The following is a 27333-nucleotide window of genomic DNA, read 5'->3' on the forward strand; positions in this document are numbered from 1 at the left end:
CTTTTCAAAGTTTTAGGATCTACTTGGCAATTTTTGACTAGAGCAACAGAGTGTGCTACTTTGCATTCATTTATTCTTTTTTTTGTGTCTGCAGGGATGGTGTAGAAGACGAGCCTGGCAACCTCTGTTTTATAAAAGGACTAGGAAGAGGCCAGTTTCCCTTTGCCTGCAGAGATGGGGAAATACTTGGTAAGAGGAGGTAATCGTTAAGATAGGTATAAAACGATGATCATTCAGAAGAGCACTTTCTAGCTGTGTGTGTGTTCGGCGGCAGAGAATGAAGAATTCCATTGTTAGGATACTGGCTGTAAGTGAGAGAAAGACACAATTGGCTGCGGGAGCCACATGCAGCAGGGCTTACAAGGAGGTTGTCGCTAATAATGACAGCTGTAGGGTCAGGCACTCTCCTCAGCACTTCTCAGAGCCTCGCAGATTCAAACCTCTCTCTAACCTCAGGGATAGACAGGCATTACCATCACTATTGCATTGATGACAAAACAGACTTGGAGGAGGAACAGAGAGGTTTAAGTAACAGCTGGCAAGGATCGAACATGCGATTCACACCAGGTCGGCCCTGAATCTGAAGCCCAGATGCTGAAATGCCTCCTAACTGTTCTCTATGGCATTTTAATCCAGCAGTGTAAATTATCAGCCCCACAGTATACAGCTGAACACACACACTCCCTTCCAAGTTCTGAGTGAGCGACACTGAAAAATTTGAGTGACTATGATACACACATCAGATTTGAAAACTGATCAGTTACAACACAGAAAGCTGTCCTTCTTTTTCTCTCATTGGCATAAAAATTCATGTGTACTGTAAAACATTTGTAAAATGTAGAGCTTTCGTTTTATAGAGAAATACAAATCATTTCGAATGCTACTATCCAGATAGCCCCCACAAACATGTTTCTATATTTTATATATGTGCAGACTCCTATTTGAAATTGTGTATATATAATATGTACCGCTCTGCACCCTACTCATTTTACTACTTAATATCAAGTCCATTTTTGACACATCATTTTGAAGGGAAATCCTCCACTACATCAAAAGTTTTCAAGTATTCTTACAGATTTAACCGTTTACTTGGCATCTATTGTCATATCCTTGTGTATTTTTCTTTCTTTCTGGTCTTATTTTCTCTAATTTGCCAGAGATCAGGTGCCCCTCCCCAAAGCTGCTTTTCACAAACAAGTGAATAAAGGAAGCTATAGAGTAGTTCTATTGCTGTCACAGAATATGCTTTCAGGATGTAGCAGAAAATGACGAAGGCTCTTCAGATAGCCATCCAGAAGCTTTCAGGACAACTACCTTCGTAAATACATATAAAAGTCCTTCTATAAGAAATGGAATGCTTTTTTTTTCAAAGTAAGTTCAAATTCTTTTACATGCTGATTATCTGAAATTAGATATGTTTCCCCTAGACAACAAAACACATCACAGTACGTACTGTAGAATGCAATGCGTGGCAGAGAAATTGAAAAGGGAACTGAAAAAAAATCCAGCTGATTCTTTGGTACACGCTTAAGATATAAATTAGGCATTTAATTCCACAGTAAACAAAGTAAAAAAATGGTTATACGTCTTATCTTTACAGGTGTAGGAGATGATGCCAGTCTAGAGCATATTTACTTTAAACTGTCCTAAACCATTCTTAAAACAAGTTTTGGAAAGGTGAGGTTATTCACAAAGAGCCCCGGATTGGCTTGTTTACTGCCAATGAAATACTAATGGCTTTTTTCTTCCTGTACAGAGTATCAATAAGAACCACATATCAAGTAGCACCCTGAAACAAATTCAAAAGATGGAATATGCCTGTGGTATATTACGGACACAACGCATCACGATGCAGTGACGATGGGGTCATTGATTTGAGTAAAAATGCAAAAGGTTTTACAATGATAACTGGCAACCCTTAGGTGTACCTGAAAGGGAACAACAGGTGATCTCTGGGACCCCCACACAAGGACTGCAACTCCACCCTCAGGACTAATTCAGAACATGAAGGTAATGATCTGTGTTATAATCAGCAGTCCTATTCTCACAAAAATTACAGGGCTTCTACTTTAAGAAATGTGTATTTAACATTAAGTGAGTGATTATAAGACTGAATCTAGGGAGAGGACAGGAAACTCAAACTCCTCTTAACAAATAATGAGAATGTCGCAAAATAATATTTTCCCTAACTAGCCACATACTCATGTAAAGATTTTATGAATGTACAAGAGCTTCCCAGCACAAGTGGATGCAAAGACAACCATTTTTTCCCTTCATCAGTAGAAAGCCTGAAACATGTTTCTTCTAAAAAAAAAAAAAAAATCAGGTGCCAGAATGAGGAGACCTGGGTTATATTCTCAACTCTGACATTAGGTATGTGACTTTGAATTATGACATAGTTTTCTGGACTCTGTTTATTAAACCTAGAAGCACTCTTGAGTCATTTCCCCTAAACCTTCATTTTACAGATAAATAAAGTCTATGACTTTAGTATTGTAGCTACAGCAGATGTATAAAATACTATGCATGACCTATGTCCCCCATTGACAAGAATCAGTAGGAAAGAAATAAAAGGCACAGAATTGACAATGAAGAAGTAAAACTATTTGCAGATGACATGATTTTAAAGACTCCACACACAAAAAAGTGTTAGATCTGTTGCAGGATACAAAATTAACATACAAAACCAGTAGTGTTTCTATGCATTAAAAATGAATTATCCATACAAAATAAAATTATTCCATTTACAATAGTATCAAGACCACTAAAATACTTAAAAATTAATTTAATCAAGGAAAATAACTACATTAAAAACGTGTAAGACATTAATGAAAGAACTTGGAAGACATATACAAAGGGGAAGGTATCTCATGTTCATGGAAGAATTAATATTGCTTAAATGTCCATGTGATCCAAAACCAACTATACATTCAATGCAAAACCTATCCAGATTCCAATGGCAGTTTTTAGAGAAGTAGAAAAAACAAACCTGAAATTTAAAATCCTAAGAAAAATGGGAAGCATCACACTTCCTGATTTCAAACTATATTATAAAGCTCTTGTAATATAAACAGTATAGTACAGACATAAAAACAGACACATAGATCAATGAAATAGAATCAACAGCCCAGAAATTAACCATGTATATATATGGTCACATAACATTTAACAATGGAGCCAAGAACACTCAAGGAGAAAAGGTAGTCTCTTTAATAATTGGTGCTGGGAAAATTGGCTTCAGACATGTAAGCCAATGAAACTAGCCCCCTATCTTATACCATTCACAACTATTAACTCAAAATGGATTAAAGACTTAAATATAAGACCAGAAACCAGAAAAATCCTAGAAGAAAACAGAAAAAAAGCTCCTTGACATGGACCTTGGCAATGATTATTTTTGGATCCCTAAAGCACAAACAAGTGGATTACATTGGACTAAACTTCTGCACAGCACTAACATGAAAAAAACAATCTAGGGGTGCCTGAGTGGCTCAGTCGGTTAAGCATCTGACTTCAGCTCAGGTCATGGTCTCACGGTTTGTGATTTCAAGCCCTGCATCGGGCTCTGTGCTGACAGCTCAGAGTCTGGAGTCTGCTTCAGATTCTGTGTCACTCTCTCTCTCTGCCCCTCTCTCAAAATTAAATAAACATTTTAAAAAAATTAAAAAAAAATGAAAAGTCTAAAGAATGGGAAAAAATATTTGTAAGCCACATATTAGGTAAGGGATTAATATTCAAAATATATAATAAATTCATACAAATCAGTAGCAAACAATAAATAGGTATTTTTCCAAAGAAAATATGCTGACAGCCAATAGGTATATGAAAAAATGCTCAGTATCACTAATCTGGAAAATCCAAGTCAAAACCACAGTGACATCTCACCTCATGTCTGAGAAGGGCTATCATAAAAAAAGAGGTAATAGATGCTGGCAAGATTTTGAAGAAAAGAGAACCCTTGTTCACTGTTGGTGGGAATGTAAAACAATTACAAACCCAGCACTACCCTATGATCTGCAATTCCACTTCTGGGTTTCTATCCAAAGGAAACAAAATCATTGTCAAAGAGATATCTGTTTCCTTATGCTCATTAGAGCATTATTCACAATAACTAAGACACAGAAACAACCTAAATATCCATCAATGAGTGAGTGGATAAAGAAGTTGTGGTATTCACATACGATGGAATATTAGTCATTAAAAAACAACAACAACAAAAAACCAGAACAGCTTACCATTTGCAACAACATGGATGGACCTTATGCTAAGTAAAATAAGTCAGAGAGAGAAAGATAAATACTGAATGATGTCACTTACATGTACAATCTAAAAAAAAAAAAAAAAAAATCCCAAACTCCTAGAAAAAGAGATCAAATTTGTGGTTACCAGACACAAAGAGTAGGGGAATTGGATGAAGGTGATTGAAAGATATAAAGCTCTGGTTATAAGATCAATAACACTGCTGTATAGTATATTTGAAAATTAAGAGTAAATCCTAAGAGTTCTCATTTTTTTGTAGCTATAATGATAGATATTAACTTACCGTGGCAATCACCCTGCAATATATGTAATTCACGTCATTATGCTGTACACCTTCTCAAACTTAAATAGTAATGTCTATCAATTATATCTCAATAAAACAAAAAAGAACCAATGAATAAATTCAGAGAGAAGAAAGCTCAGTTGTAAGCTGGAGAGGGTACGTTGAGCCTGCACTGAATTTGAAGAATGGGCAGAGCTGGTTAGGTAGATGGGAAAGGGCTCTCAGTCAGGATATAGTCTATGACAAGGCTGATAGGAGGGATGTACAGAAAATTTAGTATGGAGGTGATGAGCTTTGAATGATGTGTTCATAATAAGGACTAATGAGGAAGGACATTTTTCCAGGTAGAAACACTTGGAATGTCTAACTAGGAAGGATGGAATAGAGAGGTGTGGCTGGCCAGTAGCAGAGAAAGTATGCAGAAGGATAGTAGAAATGGAGTGGGTACAATGGACAGGACACAAATGAGGAAACAATTCATGTGTCCTGGTCATGGGCTGGAGGAGGGGAACACCAAAGAAATCCGAGTGGGTGAACTGGGTTAGTTCATCAGCTGATATTCAGATGGAATGACACAGAATGACTAAATGGAGATATTCCATCACTTAACTGGAGCCATGGGAATGAAAAGAGCTAACCACAAATATTAACAGAAATGATAGGTGGTGAGTATATTATTAGTTTATTAAGATTAGGCATTATTGAGAATGGATTCCAAAGCTGAACTATTGGAAAGTAGTACAAGTTTTTACAGTGTTAGAAACTATTCCCTGAATAATGGGAAAATGACACCTCCTTCCTGCTCCTCTTGTCCACGTGTGCAATTTTCTAAATCCCTTTATGCTACCTCTCCTCCTCATCTAGTATTTTTGCACTTATTAACATTAAAAGCTGGGTGCATGGACACTCACGTGTAAATTGAATTTTGCTGAATTACTAAGAATGTATTAATAAAATATTTAAAAACATAAAAGCACATAACCTTTAGCTTAGGTATTGTACTTCTAGGAATTTTCCCCAGAGATACACTTGTCCATGCATGAGTCACATAAAGAACATTTACTACAGAACTGTTTGTAATAGTAAATATGAAAATCACCTAAATGTTCAGCCTCAGGGAAGTTATTAAAGTATAGCGCAGCCATGTAAAGAAATTAGAGATGCAGAACTCCATACACTGATATGGAATGAATGCCAGGATACATTGTTAAAAAAAGACCATAACTGTGCTTTCATATGCATGTATTATCTCTAGAAGATTGGCATATGGAGGTACAAATACTTCTCAAATTGTAAATAAAAAGATCTTGGAAGATAGATTATTCTAAAAATTCATCACGAAATTTATTGCATGGCATTGCTCTTTTAGTATTTGCATATCTGCTTCTACTCGAGACAGAATTGAATTCTTTAAGAACAAAGATGAAATCCAATTCAAGATCTGGCATATATAATATGCTCATTAAGCAGTAAATAAAATTAATGGCTTTAGAATAACAAAATTTACTGTACTTGGTGTTAGGAAGTCTCAAATCTGCAAAAAGTGTTACCGTTTTTTAATAAAAGCAGCTCTCATTTTTCTCATATTCTGAATAAACTTAGAATTGAACATTAGTAATCACGTTCTCTACTGCATCTTGGATGTGAGCAAATTTTAGAGTTCATATTTAAAATGGACATTTTTGGAATTTGTCTAGTCCAAGATGGCAATGTAGGAAGACCCTGAATCCACCTCCTCCATGAATATACCAAATATTACACTTATTTATGTATTTAGCAATATCTCCTGAAGAACTGAGGGTTGACTGAACAGCTTCTGCAAAACAAAAGACCAGGTAGAGAATGGCAAGAGAAACAGAGTCAGGAACGCCCCACTTCCAATGCTGTGGATTGCAACAGGGAGGGATAGTACCAAGAAACCATGAACATATTTGTCTCTCCTGGGCCACGAAACAGAGTTGCAGTTTAAAGGGCAACTAGAATATAAAGGATCCAATCCTAGAACGCCACCAGTGAGGGAACTGCTGAAAATCTCTCTAGATTGGAGTGGCTGGCAAGCCCCGCAATTTATGTTCTCTTTCCACCTTGACAGTATGAACCAGGGCAGGGTCTGGGCACCATAGTGGACCCACGACCTCAGTGAGCCCACCAGAGCCCCAGCTGTTCCACTGAGGTGACTCTCATGGTGGTATACCTGTGCTCACTATAGCTCCAGTCATCTTGCCAAGGTGAGACCAGCACAAAGCACCTCAAAACACTCCAGATACATACCACTTTGCTGCAGATCACTTGCCAGGGCACCCTAGCCTATAGGACCCTGAGAAGCCACGGCCCATGCCGGCCTTGGCTCTAGCTGCCCAGGGCACCCTTGCACAAAACACTCTGAGATACACTGGCTTATACCCACTTCAGCTATCCTGCTAGGCTCTGCACAAAGAGCACCAGGACCACCCTGACCTATGCCTACTTAAGCTCTGGTCATCCCACGAGGGCAGCCCCAGCACTGACCCCAAGTCCATGCCGGCCACAGCTCCAGCAGTCCAGCCAAAGTTACCAGACATACACAGTCTATAAGATCATTCCTTCAAATTTAGGAGAAATAGCTGTTTTGCTGAATTCATGTAAACAAACATAGAAAGTCATGCAAAATGAGGAGACAAAGGATTATACTCCAAAAAATGAACGAGCTAAAACCCCAGAACACAAACTAAATGAAACGGAGGTAAGCAATCTACTTGACAGAGTTCAAAGTAATGGTCCTATAAATGCTTGCTAGCCTTAAGAGTGGATGAATTCAGTAAGAATTTCAACATAAAAAATAAAATATAGCAAAGGACCAATTAAAGTGGGAGAATATAAAACTGAAATGAAAAATATACTAGAGGAAATTGACAGCAGATTACAGGATGCAGAACAGGTCAGTGATTTGGAAGAAAGGGTAATGGAAACCACCCAAGCTGAACAGCAAAAGGAAAAAAAAAAAGTTTACAAAATGAGGATAGGTTAAAAGATCTCTTAGACAACATCAAGCAAACAAATATTTGCATTATAGGGGTCCCAAATAGAGGGGCAGAAAACTTTCCTAATTTGGGAAAGGAAAGAGACACTCAGGTTCAGGAAGTTCAGAGAATTCCCCACAAGATGAACCCAATAAAGTCCATACCATGACATGTAATAATTAATGACAAAATTTAAAGATAAAAAATTTTAAAGCAGCAAGACAGAAGTAATTAGGTACATATAAGGGAAGTCCCCACAAGGTTATCAGCTAATTTTTCAGCACAGACTTTTCAGGCTAGAAGGGAGTGGCATGGTCTTTTCGAAGTGCTGAAAGGAAAAAACCTACAACCAAGAATACCAGGGAAGATTATCATTCAGAATTGAAGGAGAGAGTTTCCCAAAACAAAAGTTAAAGGAGTTCATCACCACTAAACTGGCATTACAAAAAATGTTAAATTCTTCAAGTGGAAGAGAAAAAACTATACTTAGGAGAAAATTATGAAAGGACAAAACTTCATGAGTAAAAGTAAATATACAGTAAATGTAGTAGAACAATCATTTATAAAGCTACTATGAAGGTTAAAGACAAAAGTAATAAAATCAACTACACCTATAAAATTAGTTAAGAGAACTCACAAAATAAAAAAATGTAAACTATGACAACATGTGCATAAAACATGTAAGTAAAAATGAAGTTCTTTTAGAATGTATTTGTTTTTAAGTGACCATCAACTTAACATGGGCTGCGATATATTTAGGATATCATATATGAACCTCATGGTAACTACAAACCAATAACAGATAATAAGAAACAAAGAGAGGGGACCAAGTATAACACAAAGGAAGAGAGCAAGAGAAGAACACAAAAACAACCAGCAACCAGTTAACAAAATAGCAATAAGTACATCCTATTAATAAGTACCTTAAATGGTCTAAATTCTCCAGTCAAAAGACATAAGGGTGATGAAATGGATACAAAAACAAGACCCCATCTATATGCTGCCTATAAGACACTCAATTCAGACCTAAAGGCACATACGACTGAAAGTAAAAGGGATGTAAAAGATATTCCATGCAAATGGAAATAAACAAAAAAGCTGGGGTATCAATGCTTATATCAGACAAAAATAGACTTCAAACAAAGACTGTAATAAGAGACAAAGAAGGGTACTGCATGATAAAGAGATCAATCCAACCAGAGGATATAATAACTGTAAATATTTATGCACTCAACACTGGAGCACTTAAATACATAATACAACTATTAATGGAAACAAAAGGGGAAAAATGACAGTAATACAATAATAAGAGAGGACTTTAACAGCCACCCCCTTACATCAATGGATAGATCAATCAGACAGAAAATCAACAAGGAACAGTGGCTTTGAATGACACATTAGACACGATGGGTTTGGCAGATGTATACAGAACATTCCATCCCAAAACAACAGCATACACATTCTTTTCAAGTGCACTTGCAATGTTCTTGAGGACAGATCACAAGCTGGGCCACAAAACAAATCTTAAAAATTTAAGAAGATTGAAATCATTTCAAATATTTTTTTCAGACCCAAACAGTATGACAGTAGAATTATAAGAAAAAACCGGAAAAAAACCCACAAAGATGTTGAGGCTAATGGGTCAACAAAGAAATTAAAGAGAAAGCAAAAAATACAAAGAGACAAGTGAAAATAAAAACACAAAGGTCCAAAATCTTTAGGACACAGTGAAAGCGTTCCAAGAGGGAAATTTACAGTGATTCAGGCCTACTTCAAGAAACAGGGAAAATCTCAAATAAATAATCTAACCTTATGCTTAAGAAAAAAGCCCAAGGGGCGCCTGGGTGGCGCAGTCGGTTAAGCGTCCGACTTCAGCCAGGTCACGATCTCGCGGTCCGTGAGTTCGAGCCCCGCGTCGGGCTCTGGGCTGATGGCTCGGAGCCTGGAGCCTGTTTCCGATTCTGTGTCTCCCTCTCTCTCTGCCCCTCCCCCGTTCATGCTCTGTCTCTCTCTGTCCCAAAAATAAATAAAAAACGTTGGAAAAAAAAAATTTTAAAAAAAAAAAAAAAAGAAAAAAGCCCAAAGTTACTAGAAGGAAGGAAATAATAAAGTTCAAAGTGTAAATAAATAAAATAGAGATTTAAAAATAACAGAAAATACCAATGAAACCAAGATCTGGATCATGGAAAAGATAAACAAAATTAGGGTGACTGGGTGGCTCAGTTGGTTAAGAGTCCAACTCTCGATTTCAGCTCAGGTCATGGTCTCAGTTTGTAAGTTCAAGTCCCAAGTCAGCATCTGTGCTGATAGTGCAGAGCCTGCTTGGGATTCTCTCTCTCTCTCTCTCTCTCTCTCTCTCTCTCTCTCTCTGGCCCTTTCCCCACTTGTGCTCTCTCACACTCAAAACATTTAAAAAAAGATAAAATTGATAAACCTTTCGCCAGACTCATGAAAAAAAAAAAAGACCCCAATAAATAAAATCAGAAATAAAAGGAGAGAAATAACAACCTACACGGTAACTACAAAATATTATTAAAGACTGAAAAATTATATGCCAACAAATTGGACAACTTAGAAGTAATGGATGGATTCCTAGAAACATATAATCTTCCAAACATAATCAGGAAGAAATAGAAAATCTGAACAAACCAATTACTAGTAATGAAATTAAATCAGTAACCAAAAATTTCCAACAAACCAAAAATGTCCAGGACCAGATGGTGAATTCTGTTAAACATTTATTGTTCCAATTTTAGTTTATGTGCTGCTGAAGTAAGTAGCCCATCAAATATTTAAAGAAGAGTTAATATCTATTCTCTGAAAGTATTCCCAACAATAGAAAAGGAAGAAAAGCTTCCAAATACAATCTAGGGGATCAGCATTACCCTGATACCAAAACCAAAAACACTGCTTTAAAAAAAAATTACAGGCAAATATCCCTGGTGAACATAAATGCAAAAGTCCTCAACAAAAATTAGCAAATCACATTCAACAATATATTAAAAGGATCTTTCCACCACAATCAAGTATGATTTATTCTGTTCAACATCTGGAAATATATCAAAGTGATACACCACATTAACAAAATCAAGGATAAAAATGATCTCAGTTTGCAATCTCAATAGATGCAGAAAATAAATTTGACAAAATTTAACATATGTTTGTGATAAAAACTCTCAACAAAGTAGGTTCTAAGGAATGTACCTCAACATAACAAAGACCATATATGATATAAACCCACAGCAAACATCACACTCAATGGTGAAAGACTGGGAACTTTTCCTCTAAGATCAAGAACAAGACAAGAATTTCTACTCTTACACTTTTATTTGACGTAGAATAATTAGAAATGAAAGATAATAGCATAAAATAGAAGTCCTAGCTGTAGCAATGAGACAAGAAAAAGAAAAGCCATCCAAATTGGGAAGAAAGAAGTAAACTGTCACTATTTGCAGATGACATGATACTATACATAGAAAACCCTAAAGACCCATGCAAAAACTATTAGAAGTAATAATGAAGCAGCAAAATGAAATTAAGAAAACAATTCCATTTACAACTGTACCAAAAAGGATAAAATACCTAAGAATAAACTTAAGGAGATGAATGAACTATACTCTGAATAAAACACTGATGGAAAAAAATTTAGGATGACACAAATAAATGAGAAGACATTCCATACTCATGGATTCAAAGAATTAATATTGCTAAAATTCCCATACTATCCAAAGCAATCTACAGATTTGATTGCAATCAATACTGAAATACCAATAGCATTTTTCACAGAACTAGAACAGATAATTCAAAACTTTGTATGGAACCACAAAAGACCCTAAACGGCCAAAGCAATCCTGAGAAAGAACAAAGCTGGAGATATCACAGTCTTAGATATTAAGGTACACTATAAAGCTATAGTAATCAAAATAGTATGGTACTGGCACAAAAACAAACACACAGATAAAGAGAACAAAACAGCCCAGAAGTAAACCCATATGCATATGATCCATTAATCTACAACAATGGAGTCAAGAATATACAGTAGGGAAAAGGCTGTCTCTTCGATAAATGTTGCTGGGCAGATTGGACAGTTATATGCAAAAGAAAAGAACTAGACCACTTTCTTATACCATACACAAAAATAAACTCAAAATGGATGCAAGACTTGAATGTGCGACCTGAAACCATCACAGTCCTAGAAGAAAACATAGGCAGTAAGTAATCTCTTTGACATGAGCCTTAGCAACATTTTACTAGATGAGGTCTCCTCAGGCAAGGAAAAACAAAAGCAAAACTATGGGGATCACATTAAAATAAAAAGCTTTTTGCACAGCAAAGGGAACCATCAACAAAATGAAAAGGGAACCAACTGAATGGGAGAAGGTATTTGCAAATGATATATCTGATAAGGGGTTAATATCTAAAATGTATTAAAAACTTATGTAAGCCAACACCAGTAAAACAAATAATCTGATTAAAAATGGGCAGGGGACCTGAATATACATTTTTCCAAAGAAGATATACAGATGAAAGAGAGACATACGAAAAGATGCTCAGCACATCACTAATCATCAGGAAAATGCAAATCAAAACCTCAATGATCACCTTATACCTACTGGTGTTAAGGCTAACATCAAAAAGACAAAAAATAAGCAAGTGCTGATGAGAATGTGAAGAAAAAGAAACCCTCACATGCACTGTTGGTCGGAATGTAAATTGGTACAGCCACTGTGGAAAACAGTATGGAGTTTCCTCCAAAAATTAAAAATAGAAATACTGCATCCAGTAATTCCACTAAGAATTGCATTTACCCAAAGAAAATGAAAACACTAATTCAAAAAGGTGTATGCATCACTACATTTATTGCAGCATTATTACAATAACCAGGATACGGAAGAAAGCTAAGTGTCCCCTGATAGATGAATGGATAAAAAAAGATGTGGTATATATACGAAGGAATATTACTCAGCCATAAAAAAATGAGATCTTGCCATTTGTGGCAACATGGATGGACCCAGGGGGTATTCTGCGAAGTGAAATAAGCCGGAGAAAGACAAATGCCATATGATTTCACTTAGACGTGGAATCTAAAAACCAACATAAAACAAAGAAACAAAGAGCTGAAGCAGCCCCACAAATTCAGAGAACATACTGGTGGCTGCCAGAGGGAACAAGGGTGGGGGGATGGGCAAAACGGATGAAGCAGAGTATGGAATGAGCAAGTCGTGGTGATCAAAGGTACAGCATAGGGAATCTAATCAATGGTATCGTGATAGTGTTGCATGGTGACAGATGGCAGCTACACTCGTAAGAAGCATAGAATAATGTATGCAGTTATGGAATCACTGTGTTGTACATCCGAACCTAACGTAACACTGCGTGTCAGCTACACTGAAAAAATCTAAACAAACAAATAAATTAAATGGACATTTATTGATGAAGCCTTTGCCATTACGCAATAATGGATGCTTGCCGTTTTCTCTCTGGTGTTCACACGTGATTAATTTTAAGTAGTTCTCGGAAAAGTAAGCAAAGCGAGTTTAGTTGTAGAGTTATAAAACAACGCCACTTTTACTCTAGGAATGAAAATTGCTGTCGGTATGCAGAAGACCGTTACATTTGATTTTTTTTTTTTCATTCATACATATGCCTACTATTGTATACTGTATTAGGGAAACATAGATTTCTATGATACAGAAAGCAAGCCTGGCAGATTTTGACAACAAAAGACACGTCAGAAAAAGGGATCCAGAGGTAGATGGCTTCTCACATTCTCTGAAGTCTTTCTAGGAACAAAGAGATCCTGGCAGAAAACTCTTGTAAGAGATCTTTTTGGAATACAGTTGTTCCTTTAAGTAAACAAAGGTATTTTTAACTTATTCTCTTTGAGGGGGTGTGTTCTCAGGATATGAATTATAGAATTAGATGAAATTACTGAGGAAAGCCCTGGGACTATATTGGCAAAGAGAACAAAGGTGACAGAACAGACTTCGGACTTCAATCGACCATCAGGAAACCGGCAACGGGCAGAATACTTAACTGGTTTCATTTCTGAGCTTGAAAAAAGGAACTACCTCAAGCAAAAGAACATTATTTAGAGAGGTGTATTGGATTTTTAAAAGGACTTAGAAAACTAAGAGAGACAAGCTAAATGGTCAGAATTGATTTAGAAGAACTGCAAAATGGTTTGATTTTGCAAAACATTTTCTGACTGAAACTCACAGAGCTTCACTATTTTATTTAATAATCTAGAAGGCTCACAAACTGTATCAGAATTGATTTTTTCTTAAAGTTTTAAGAAAACCTGGGAGAAAGAGAACATGGTTCTATCTGCCTCCTGAAGGGAAAAAAAAAAAAGCAAACATGGCAGACTTTATTCTAATAGTTTAAAAAATAAGCATGAAAATTCTTTTTTTGTGAATCAAATCATATTTAAGATATGTAAATAAAGTTTTTAATCTAAAGGGACTTTGGGCCACATCTCACGGTCCTAGTTTGGCTACTCCCAAGTTCCGTGATCTTGGCCAGATTATTTACTTTCCTGAACCTTGGTTTTCTCATATATAAAGTGGGTCTAAGGACTCCTTCCTCACAGAATGATGGTGAGGATTTAATGAGATAATGGATAGGAAGTGCCTGAGAGTGAGTCTGGGACATAATAAGGGCTATATAATTGATAGTAATTCTTTTACCATTATGATTATTAATCTTTCTACAGCATGGATAACCATCTTATTTCTTTTTAATTTTTTTTAACGTTTATTTATTTTTGAGAGAGAGAGACTGAGTGCAAGCGAGGGAGGGGAAGAGAGAGAGGGAGACACAGAATCCAAGCAGGCTCCAGGATCCAAGCTGTCATCACAGAGCCAGACGTGGGGCTCGAACTCATAAACCGTGAGATCATGACCTGAGCCGAAGCTGGACGCTCAACCGACTGAGCCACCCAGGCACCCCACGAAGCACTACTATTTAAATACTAGTTAACCGAATAAGGTTAGACAGAATATAAGACAGGAATAGTCAAATTTGTCACTGGGGAGGACTGATGACATCTGAATTTTATGCAAGGTTATCAGGAATCTGAACCTTCTGAAAAATCCATGCCTTGTACATATACACATAAACAGTCTTGTAACTCACGGTCACGGTTTTGTTAGAATTCCCACACTGGCGGGTCTCAAGGTGCCAAGAGTTTGTTCACAACAGATAGTACTGGACCCTTACCACATTACACTCATCCCACAAAATCAAAACAGAAAACTGAAGCTAAGAATATTCATTCACAGTCAAAAAATTCAAAGAGCCTGTTCTTCACGGGCAGCTGCCTAATTCTTTTCGGCACAGGTGTGTTTGTCCCAAGTAAAAAGAACAACAGGTTCAAAGATAAACAGTGGAAACAGTTTTAACTGTTCTGCAGAGAGAACAAATACTCTTAGCCCTGTTACTGTAATACTTCCAGTTGTAACATTAAACCAAGAATTCCTTTACTTTTTCCACGTTATGCTCACCCGTGATGAACATCTAAGAAACATGCTACTCTGAAAGGTTTAGCAAGGGACTCACCCCAAGAAGCCTCGCTAGGACCCACGGGATTCCACGGTGCTCTAAGTCACCACTTTTTACAAGCATCTTTCGGTCTACCACAAGCTAGCAAGCCATGTTTTGGCAACCTTCTCTTAAAGTTAAAACTTTTTGGTGACTGGTAGAGGAAGAAGGACCAGCCTTGGGTGGGGGGCGGGGTGCAGATTCACATCTTTGGCCCTGGGCCGCGGGGCCATGAAACGCTGCTCTCCACTTTGACACTCCTGACTATCCCACTAGCCACGAGGAGGTCCTGTCTAGGAACGGCGTGGGGATTCCAGAGGCTTTGCTAAAAAGACCTACAGTCTGGATTCCCATCAAACCTCTCTTTAACTCTCCAGGGTTGAGCTTGGAGTATTCTAATTTAGTCTGGGAAAAATTTCCTTTTATGAAAACAGCCTGAAGGGCCGACAGATGTACGTGGCCATCATGGGGGTTGCCCACCGGTGAACCTGGAATGTCAGAACGAGCCGTTACATTGCACGTGCAGCTCGGCAAACCTCTATTGGATCTGAATTGTGTGTGGGTTTCCGTCCGCACCAATCCCACTCAGGGGGTGCGTAATCCTGGGCACACAACTGTGTATCAATGGGTATAACTGAAATAAGCCATCATTTACAGAATTTGGGTCACTTTCTACGGTTTTGTTAGAATTCAGAGGCACCGAAGGTGAATTAAATCATCTTCAGACTCTGTAAGAAGGCTGGCCATGTGTCATGCCGAATGCTGCGTCTATATGCTGGTGACTTTCTGCATCGCTTCCACTGCATACTGGAATACTTCAGAAGAGATGAATTGTTGCATCCGTTGTGGAATTATATAGTGATGTCTATCAGTGAGTGTGTGGGGGAAAGGAAGGGGAAACAGTTGCATTGGTTAACCTCACAAAATACTTAGTTAAATATATTCTTCAATTTAAATCTCTTCAATTAAAAAAAACATTTACAGACTATGCGTCAAGATGTAGAGAGTTGTAAAAAAAGTTTTGAAAACAAATTCTCAAGCAACAGGCTAAGCAGAATAAGTTCCCTACCTCTTGAGCTCACATTTTACTGCTGCAACAGGCATATCCATAACTACTGAATAACAATGCTACCTTCTGTCGCACACTTTATACGTATCAGGCTGTCTTATGGCTTTCACGTCTTAACTAAATCTAATCCTTAAAACAGCCAAAGGAGCTAGATGCTGTTATGATTGCCATTTATAGAAAAGGAAAGAAAAAGAGGAGGGGTACATAATTCTCAAAGTCGGAAAACTGGTAAGCAGTGGAGCTGTAACTCAAAGGCAGGCTGTCTGCTCTAGAATCCAAGCTACTTGCAACAGCTTTTCCAATTAAAGTGTGAGTGAGAACTACTATAATTAAGCTCTTACAAACAAGGGTAATAGAAATGGTGGTACACGAACTGGATCTTGAAAAATGATTAAGACAGCAATAGTAGGGCACTGGGGAAAAGATCATTCCAAGCAGAGGCAAAAGCCCGGAGGAGGAGCTAGGCATGGCTGAAGGGGCTGCAACGTCAAGTGCTGGAATGAGGAAGATTGCACGGGTGGCCTGTACTAGACTAAAGACCCTGAGTGGTCCCTGAGTGAAGAAATGTGGTCCCCTCTTCCTCCGCTCTCTTTGAAATGCAATGAAAGACATTAACGAGAAAGCTTTTGCTAAGGGAAACGGCACAATTACCCTTGCAGGGATGCAGAAGAATAGAAAGACGTATGATGGACAAACTGGGAGTCGAGGGACCCACAGTTGGACCCACCCCTCTCCTCTTCTCCAAGTGTCCCAACGGAGGTGAGGTGCTCACCTTGTGATAAAAGGAAGACACTGTACTCTAGGACAGCAAATGGTATGGCAAGCCAGCTCCGACTAACTGGTAGAGACTTTCTGAAGTAATATCTGGAAGGTTCTTAGGCTGGATCCAGGCTCAGGCAGATTTTAATCACTTGGCAATGTCTGCCACCACGGCCAAATGGGATATGCTCACATGGACACCACAAGTGTTTCATCTCGGGTGACGGCTACAGCACTAAACCTTCCTTTCTGCTTAAAAGTCTATGTTCTATGAAGACCAACCATCCATGACCTTTGAGTTTGTACAGGGCACTCTTCAAAAAGATCATATTTATTTAATTCGACTGTCCTTTTTCACTGCTTACAGTTCTGAACACATTTGTAATTTGTTTCAGAGACACTGAACGTGTTTAAGTGATCCAGGAATGAGCAGTTTGAGGACTAAAAAATTAAATGGTGTAAAAACCCCATCGATGAACACTCACCTTTTTTGCCCCTTGTTCTTCTTCCACACCGTCTCCTATAACAACGTACACCACTTTTCTTCCAAACCTTTGAATTATCCTCTCAAAACAGCTTTCCTTGCCTGATGAACAAAAATAGATTATAAAAAATGGAAAGTTGGGGTAACTCAGCACGATAGTGCTTGAACTTTTTACACAAAATCTTCCTTTATGCTCCTGATTCCACTCTATCCTACTTGCACAAACTGGAAAAGAGTGCTTTTGGATGCCATTTGGGTAGAATGGGGAACAGCACAGTAAACCAGAAACCGTAAATTATCCATGTGGTGTTCTGTCCTTTGGAAATGGTCAATTTTTGATATTTTTTTTCTTAAGAACTCATTTATTAAAAAGTAGGATCTAGTCGATCACGGTATAATATTTGGGAGAAAATACGGTTTTACAGCGGTACTTTTTTTCCTACGAGCCAAGACTTGACAAAGGCATTTGATTCTGGCAACATATTCAAACTGGATTTCAAAAATGTTTCATGATATACCAAACTCTGAAAATAATGTCTGATCCAACGTCTATTGAGAAGGATGAAAAAAAAGAAAAAAAAAAACCCAAGAAAACAACAACAACAAAAAACAACTACCACCCTGAGGCTGGTTTTGTTATAGTAAGAGAAATCAAACAGTGGAATTCATTTGTTCCTTCATTTTCAAGTTGGTATTCCCAACTCCATCCTCCCCTCGCCAAGCCTAATGTGTTTACTTGAAATATTCTGGTAAAACTGTTTCTGAAACAAATGTCAGGTAATTTGGGGCACTACAGAGATCATGCCCACCCTACCCAGGCATCTAATGTCCAATAAAGCACTTTCCTGGAAGAAAAGCGGGATAAAGGTAACAGAATACCTTTATCTATCTATTATCTTTCCCATGTCAAGACTTCATTTGGGCTCTCTGAAGGCACATCCTTGCAGTTAATGCAGCCATTGTTGCTGCTTAGAGAAGAAACTGGTGTTCCAAGTCCCAGGCTGCCAATAAGGTCATTTTCATGGACAATGGGACAGTTTATAGTTTTCAAATGTAAATGGCTGAGCAGGCCCGCATCTCTTTCAAATAAGGATCAGATATACTCACGAACAAATTGCTTGTTTGCTTAAACAAATGTCTGCTTTATATTTGTATTTTGCACTAAAATCTCTGGTTTGCATCTGACAGAACGAAATCGGGCCAGCTTTATTCAAAGGATGTAATTTCAATGCTTCTTTGGTTGCCCACTAAACTGTGAAATATTAAATCACTTTGAGAAACAAATACAAAGTGTAGCTTTCACTGCAAAAATATACAACCCACAACTTAGATGTCATGAAACTTTTTTCCTCCTTAGAGGGAAATGTTTATGTGTTTTTGCCAAGTTTCCTTTTCATGGGAAAAGGAAGGTAATTAAACTCAATGTTATTTCAAGGTAAAGCTGTATCGGACAAAAAAATTTCTCGCCTGTACCCTGTCTCCTCTAGGCTTCGCTGTGAATTCTGGGTCATATAGACGTCTTCCATAGTAAAGACTAAGAAACCGAAGCTGACTTTTAGAAGTTAACTGGAGCTCCTACATGGAGTTTCTTATGTTGATGAATCCATTTTGTCTGAAAGAACGTCACAGCTCTGCTAAAATGAGATACCAGTCCTCTCCTCCAATAACTGTCATTTGCCTACAAGGAAAACCTCTGGGTTTTCTGCATTGACTCCCAAATTGTATCTCTTTTGATGGCAAAATTAGCAAAACTACAAGAGTTTCAATCTCTACTTTGCTTGTTAAAAATACCCCAGAAAAGCAATTCTACCTCTAAGGTTGAGGTAATTTCTGCCACCACTTTTTAATTCTAATTTTGTATTTTGTATTGATAAAAATTAAAGTTCAAGATCACAAACAAAATGCCCATTTAAAAATACTTAATATGTACTTGCTATTATACTTTTCTGTCATCCTAATATCTTCAAATTATTTAAATTATTTGGGAATGGAGTTCAATGTGCATGACAGGTAATAAACTACTTGTTCTTTCCTTGTGGGAAGTAGTTAAGTACTATCCCTTCTGTTCTATAGGCTTCTTTGGAAATCGTTCTTTCCTGTGCTGGTAAACGTTTACCATGGACCACTGTTTACAAAACACGGTATGATTCCTCTTTATTGCTATGGAGAGCATAAACACCTGACTTAATGTAAACTGTTATTTTTATGGACACGCAAACAATCAAACATTTTGGTTACACTGGGCTACGAGGAATTCTATTTGGTACATTCCTTTTTCTTTATAAGTATTTTCTAGCAGGAGGCATCAGTCATTCTCCACCTCCAGCTATTTCCATTTGACAAGGCTATCTGAATATCCCACAGGCTCTTCATACTCAACATGGATAAGATCAAACTCTTATCTTTACTATCAAACCTGATTTCCCCCTATCAGTTAACAGTGTCATTACTGACCCCGGGTGTTTAAAAGGAACCTCTGTGTCAGCCTTCTTCAGAATAAACAACTGTTTATTATTCATTTTGTTCAACAAGCATTTATTGAGTACCTACTATGTGCTGGGCACCATAGCTACAATGGTGAGCAACAGGTTCAGTTATCAAGGTACTACACTCTTATAGGAAAGATCCGACTATGAACAATTATAAAAGTAATTCTTTAACGATAATCTAGTAAATGCTAGTAAGGAAAAGTACAGGAAGTATAAAAGTGTAGTCAGATGGAAAATGAGATTCCATTTTGACTCTTTTTTCTTTAGATAGAGTTGAGCAGCCACAAAAACTTTCTTCTCACCTACTAGGATCCTCATCCTCCATCCCAGAACTCACTAAAATAACATCTCATTAGGGTGGTAAACAAGGCCACCTAGGACTAGACCTAAGTCTACGTTTCCAGAATCAGCTTCCCAGGACCCAGGACTACTGGAGAAGTCTCTCAGCAGGGAACACACTTCAATGTCTCTATTTCCTCTCACTAGCACATCTGCCTACAAAACTCTTAGTTAGCCTTCTATATCCAGCTCAAATGCCATTTCTTCCTTTTAATTTTCACGGACACTTGCCCTCTTCCTCCTCTTGGGTGGGAGTAAATGTTTCTTCATTCAAGTGGAAATTCAGGCATTTAGTGGTTGAACTCCATAGGGTATGGAAAGGAGTCTGGACCCTGGAATCAGACCTAGTCTGACTCTTGTCTTTACTGGCTATCAACTTGGACAATTAAGTCTCTGAGATTTAGTTTCCTCATTTGTAAAATGGAAAGGTTGCAAAGATTGATTTTAATATGGAAAATGCTTAGAACAGCTCTGGGCATCTACTAAATATGTGATAAAGGCTCATTTACATACCGCTTTGTCCTATTACAGTTATTTAGATGTCTGCTTCCCCTGCTATATGGTGAATTCTGTAAGAACAGGAGTCATGTCTTCTTTTTGTCTCACTTTTATTCTGCTTTGGTTTCTATTCTCATGAAATTTCACATTACTCTTCTTTCCCAATTATGATTCCTTCTTTCAAGAACTTAATTTTTTTTTTCAGTATCCCCATAACAAAAATGGGAGCCCAACTGTTTATACATGTTGAATTAAAATAAAACAAAAAAAAAAATAGTTCCAGTGATAACAGTTTAAAGAAAGATATTATTAGAGTTGTTTCATTTCTACTTTGTGTATCTCTATACTACTGTTTGTTTTAGCATATTAGATATTTTTGTTGATGTCAGCTAAAAAGAAAAATAAGATAATAATCTAGAATTGGTGCTAAATTGACTATAGATAAAAGGCGTAGGTCTTTTTAAATGCTTATTTTTGAGAGAGACAGAAAAAGAGACAGCATGAGTGGGGGAGGGGCAGAGAGAGACAGAGACACAGAATGCAAAGCAAGCTCCAGGCTCTGAGCGGTCAGCACAGAGCCGGACGCGGGGCTCGAACTCATGAACCACAAGATCATGGCCTGAGCCAGTCGGATGCCTAACACTGAGCCACCCAGGTGTAAAAGGTATAGATCTTAATGTTAGTAAAGTAAAATGTCTTGAATGAAGCTGCATGAGTTATGATTTTTATTTCTCTTGATATCTAATGGCAGTTCTGACATAATAAAATTAAATTCTTCTGGTTTTTTGACATCTAGTACTATGAAAAAGTCTCAAATACTGCCTTTCAGTTTTGCTAGCCTGAAGGAGAAGAGTTGATTGTAAAACAAAACAAAAGCAGCTCACCTATTTTTGTTGCACTGTAAATATTTTCTATTGGAAATACAATTCCTAATCCATATAGCAGGACTTTCGCCAATGCTGGGATAAGCTGAGTAGTTGTTACTAAAATATTCACACAATTCGTCCTATGAGAACAGAAAGTAAAAAAAAAAAAGAAAAAAAAAAGAAAAAAAAAAGAAAGGAAGAAAAAAAAAGACTGTTGAAAATGAATTTCCAAAATGGACAAACACGAGCAAAGGCTGTTTTCCAGCAAAAGCACCACGGGGTGACTTGGGGACAGCAGCCTACCGGGAGTGAATGAGCGTGAGTGCTTTCAGGGCCAGTGTCAACCAGGAGTCCGTCAGGGCTTCAATCTCAGCCCTCAGCTGCAGCCAGGCTTCCCTCTTGGTGGGACCAAGCAGACCTGTGGATTTAAAAGCACACGAATTCCCTCCTTACCAAAGTTCCTATTCAGCGTTATAAATAATCAACGTTTAATACTACTCCTAATATCTTCTTGAGGCTTTGTAGTATGTGAAGTAATTTTTCACACATGAGCCTCCATTGGTTCCCTACTTGTTTAGCACTGTAGGGAACACCTACTGATTTTGCATTTCTAGCTTGCATTGCCCTGGTTATAGAAGTCATCTCTTTTTGAGGAGTCTGCTCACACCATTCCTCTAACCATGGAGTTTGGGTAGAGCCAACCCCCCTCTGGCTCCCAGGGTAGGTGTATGACCGTGGCTTGGCCAGTGCAAGTGAGTCTGGGAACCTTTGCCGAATCTATTGGGAAAGATCTATTTCTACCCAACAGAGGTGCTAAGCTCATATAATAGAAACGTGGATCTGTCACTGGTCACCTATGCCACCTTTTGGGAGGGACTGACCTAGAATAACTCCTAAGGAAAGAACAGGCAAGAGATTCCGGATGTCGTCTTTAGAGCATGTAGATTTAGCCATGCTGCAAAACACCACCACCCCTAAACTTTTAATTAAGTCAACATATTCCCTTGTATGCTAAAGTCATTCTGAAGCACAATCAAAAGATGAGAACTAACACAAACATCTACCCCATTGAAGGATAATATTCCTGTCACTAAATCACAGCACGATAATCACCCGGTTAGATGAAACTGCTCCAAAAACGCTATTACATCCCAAAAAGTGTGATGTGAAAGTGAGTCGTACTTTGAGAAATTTAGCCAGACTAGCTTAATAATCCAGTAAGATATTGGTGATAGCTACTTGCCTCCAACATTATTTTTGTAGGTATTGTAGATCTCTTTTACTCGTCTGTAGCGGAAAGCCAACTTTCTCATCCAGTCTACACCACCCCGCACACCAGTTGCCAAGCACAAGTTAGCACTGGTTGCTGCAGCAGGAAAGCCATCTGTTCCAAAGTTATATGTGCTATTTAGATGCAAGAAAAGCCCAAAGTTAACCAGACAGAAAGTTCATCTTAATTAGCCTAGCAATTAAACTGTAAAATGGAGAAAATCACTTCACATTTCAACATGCTCACCTCAGGTCTTGCCCGTTATCATCTGAAGACACATCATCTATATGAACTTGGTCACATTCCTAAAATGCAATTAAAAATGATACGTGTTCATTTTCGAGAAGCACCTTTTTTTTTTTTTTTTTTAAAAACCACACACAGCTGTTTAAAAAGACCCCACAACTTTAATTGGTCCGTCTCTCAACAATGTCAATCAGTAGGTGTCAGTCTTGTGAAAAGCTGATATTTTTATCTACTCCAGGCCCTCTCTTGACATAAAAAAATGAGCAATGCCATTAAGGACTACTGTTATTCAGCTTCAGAAAATATATTCTTGTGTTTAGAAAGGAAAGGGATTGAAAACAATTAGCATGTGTGTTCCATAAACCTCCGGTACCTGAAGACATCATGCTGCTCAAAGCTGATTCAGTCAGTGCCTGAGCATAACTGAAACCAGACATGTCGGTAAATGTAACATGCTAGAAAAATTAAACCTGATGCTAACTGCCAATGAAATTATGACCTCTGATTGCTGTTGAGCCACACACCAACAGAGCCTGAGGCCAGTGCACTGAGGAGCCCAGACGAAAAAATCTGGTACTGGTTTACCATTGATTTGAGAGATGTGAGTTTTATTCTGTGTGTGTGTGTGTGTGTGTGTGTGTGTGTGTGTGTGTGTGCGCGCGCGCGCGCGTAGGAGTAAGAAAGCATGGGAGACTTAAAAACCCAAATAAAAACAATCAAACCATGTGGTAGTTTGCACTTTTTTTTTACTGTTTTATTATTATATAAGTGTTGGATTTATTAATTTATTATAGAATAATGTTATTTGAACAGACCTGATGTTTAAAGCCCAAACCGCATGTAAACTGTTTAGAATAGGAGGCTGTGATTTTGAGCTAAAGCTCCACTAGACTGAGTTGATGTTCATGCACCTGTCTGCATCCACGAACCCCTACATCTTATGGCTACATCCCCAGTCCCTAGCACAGTCGAGTGAAAAGCAGACACTCAATAAACATTTGTTGCCAAAGGAAGGCGTACGAATTCGGAGGCCGACAACGAGGTCTCCCCTCCAGAAACAAGTCACCCACAGTGGGCAATGCTTTAATATTTCAGTTACGATTCTTTGCAGTCAGGCTCCAAATACCCCAGAGGCCTTTATTATACTTCTTGTCATTAAAAGTGTTAGTTTAAAAATATTATTAAAAGATCTCCAGGCATGTATCCTGTATTTTAAAAGGTTCTTCTGATTAAAGCTCTGGTTGTATTTCCTATTTAACTTGATAAAATCTAGCCTGTCCCTATAGTGCTTGACATTCAGTTTGGAACAATGATGACATACATCAAGTGCCACAGTAAGACAAGGTGTATTTTTATGTTGCGGGTCCCTTCTGAACAAATTCTTTTCTCTCCACGGATTTGTGAGGAAGGGGGCAGGAGATAGAAGTGGAAAGAAACTCAAACCAGCTGTTTCTTAACAGAATTAAAATCGTGACCCCCCAACCCCTTCTCCAAAGCATCTATTTTCCAGGCAACCCTCTCCCAGCAAGCAGCAAGTTCCAAGGAGGAAAAGACTTTGACCTTGTAACCCCCCTCTGCTCTCCAGAGGTCCATAACCTCAGATAAGAAAGAGGAAAAGCAAGTCCAGGAGGCCTCACATGTGGACTGTGAATTTAACATTTAAAAACCAGATCATTCCTGGAATACATGTTTGGGGACTTCTCAGAGTTATTAATTCAATCATATTTCAGAAGATGAATGACAGTAGTGGTTTTTCAACCCTGTACTCATCCCGGGTTTAAAGAGTGACGAAATCATGAGGAGACATTTCTGCCATTTATCTAGCCAGAAATACATTTTTTCTGTGTTGTTGGTAAACAACTCTTTTAGGGTGCACGGTGAGTGTACAAAACAAACAAAAAAAGCAAAACCAAAAAGTGTACCCCACCCCCCAAAGCAAAAACAAAAACAAAACCAAACCAGAAAAACCCCAAAGCCTGAGTGCCACGGTGGAGGATTTTTCTCTTTGGGGAGAAAACAGGAGGTTGAAGGTGAGTGAGTACAAGGGAAAAGGCTACCTTATAAAGGATTTAATTCAAGGAATCAAAGCTGACTTAAAGTGAGTTAACTCTAGGGGCGGGACGAATTCCTTCCAAAGGCAGGGCGTTAAGAGGCTTTTCTTAAATGCAAGCAGTTGTAAATCTCCATGACCATGGAGAAGTCAGTTATCTTCCAATGACTGTTAATGACTCCATGTTGCTATTGTCCCCCCACATCCTGTATTTGTTTTCTCCCGCCCGCTTTACCCGGGTCTTTTTGTTCCCAGGGCCGAGGCCCTCATCTGAACTGCTGTTCAATATCTTGGTTGGCTCTCACTGAGTGTCAACAGCTCCAAGCTTCTACCTGCAGACCCTGAACTCGCTTCACAGAGATCTGATCAACTCCAGTGTGGTGGCAACAAGGAAATCTTCATTCTTTATCAGGAGGGTTTTTTGTAGAATGATTTTAATGGAAACAGAGGCAAACATCAGGAGCGTTTTTTGAAAGGGCCTCATTAGCACCCCCAGGAATAGAAAGAAATCATTAAAACGTCCCTGTAAAATATGTTTTGCGAATTGTTCATTTCACCTAACAATAGAAAAATACCTTACTGCACGAACTTTGTATCGATAAGGTATATATAAGACTTACAGGTAAATATCTGTAAGTCTTTGTATGAGCTTCTACATAATTGTAGAAATATTTGGGGAAATATGCTCTGTATGTTTTTATTTTGATGAAAAACTATGCTATTGCTATTACTATCTTGATGCTTACCTATTACAAATTTTAATTTCTCAGAGAATGGAGAATATAAAAATATGGAAATATCTTAATATACGTGGAATGTGTGAAGCTTTCTAAGTGCATCCACTCTCAAATCAGAAACCGCAGCGCCCCCCATTCCAACATCTGAAATTCTTCTTCCCCTCCCCCATTACGATGAGACTCCCCTCCCCCCACTTTCTGGAAGCCATCTAGCTTTTTGCTTAAGAGCCTAATTTTAGCTTTTCTTTTTTCCGTTCTGGACTTAGTTGTTTTTTAGTTTCTAAATTTGTTGGAAACTCAGAAAATTGGTTATTTGAAGGAGGGGAGCAGGGGTTCCGGACCTACTGAAACACCACCACAACATTAAAAGCCCCCTGGAAGGATCTATAGACACAGAAAACAAGAAAGGAAGCTTCCCATTATTTCCAGGTACCAAGATATATTCCTAAGAACCCTAGTTTACTGCTTAATACACAGAGTGCTGAGCATAAAGAATTCCATGGGAAAATAAGTTTTTACTCCAGAAAGACTGGATGTGCTAAAAAAAATATGTATTTTTGAAATAAACTTCCAAAATGTATACGGTAGGGTTTTAGGGCATCGGAGTCATTACTGAATCCAAGTCTTTGGCCAGCATTCACAAGTCTAAGGGACATTACTGCCAGTTCAGCCAGTTGAGCACATACGCATTAACCTGTCCTGTTGAGGGTGCAGGTACCCAAGGTACCCCTGCTGTGTTGGGGTATCTCGCGGGGGGGCCTCATTTGGGGAGAAGGTAGCAATTCTCATGACCTCTCATAGATTTTGCACTCAACACTCATCTGAGCCGGCTAATGGGTGCCTTAGCTTAGAAAGATCGTCATTTATTCATTCATGTGTCCTATTATTTATAAAGGGGCTACTATGTTCTAGCGCTATTCCAGATGCTAAGGACACAACACTTAACAGACAAAAGTCCGTACCATCTTGGAACTAACATCACAGTGGGGGAAACACCCAAACCAGTAAATATGCAAAATGTACAATGTGTTAGATGGTGATGACTGCTAAGGAGAAAAAGTATAGCAGGCAAGGGAATGATGCAGTGCTATGTGGCGTCTCCGGAATGGCCTTGCAGGCCAAGGAAAGAGCATGTTCAAAGGCCCCGAGGCAGCAGAACCCTGGTGTGCTGGAGGATGTGGCAGGAGGAAGGCACAAGTGATGAGGGAACATAAGGCAGGCTGAGGGCAAAGTATAAGCTAGCACCGCACCCCTTCCTCCCAGGCGGGATATGTGTGATATTCCTCAGACACTCTCGGCTGCCCAAGAACAGGGGAAAGGACAAAAGCAAATGGCTGACTGATAGAGATCACAGTCATGCAGGACAGGAGTCTCCTTCAGTTTACAGAAAACTTAGTTAACGGCAAGAAAAAGGCAACCTTACCCAGAGACTAATCTCTATA

The 27333-nt window shown here is 38.4% G+C and overlaps 1 protein-coding gene across 16 annotated transcripts in view; it reads right to left on the minus strand.

The window, feature by feature from the left end:
• EYA1 (EYA transcriptional coactivator and phosphatase 1) overlaps nt 1-27333 on the minus strand; it is a 354086-nt gene that overhangs the window by 3413 nt on the left and 323340 nt on the right. For all 16 annotated transcript variants that reach the window (XM_058699812.1, XM_058699811.1, XM_058699809.1 and 13 more), the window contains 5 exons: nt 23105-23163; nt 22832-22992; nt 21892-22006; nt 21607-21728; nt 17398-17498 (listed from right to left, as the gene is read on the minus strand). In XM_058699812.1, coding sequence (XP_058555795.1) covers nt 17398-17498; nt 21607-21728; nt 21892-22006; nt 22832-22992; nt 23105-23163 — 558 coding nt within the window. The remainder of the gene's footprint in view (nt 1-17397; nt 17499-21606; nt 21729-21891; nt 22007-22831; nt 22993-23104; nt 23164-27333) is intronic.

This window comes from Neofelis nebulosa, chromosome 14 (assembly GCF_028018385.1).
Source record: "Neofelis nebulosa isolate mNeoNeb1 chromosome 14, mNeoNeb1.pri, whole genome shotgun sequence".
NCBI classification, from domain to species: Eukaryota; Metazoa; Chordata; class Mammalia; order Carnivora; family Felidae; genus Neofelis; species Neofelis nebulosa.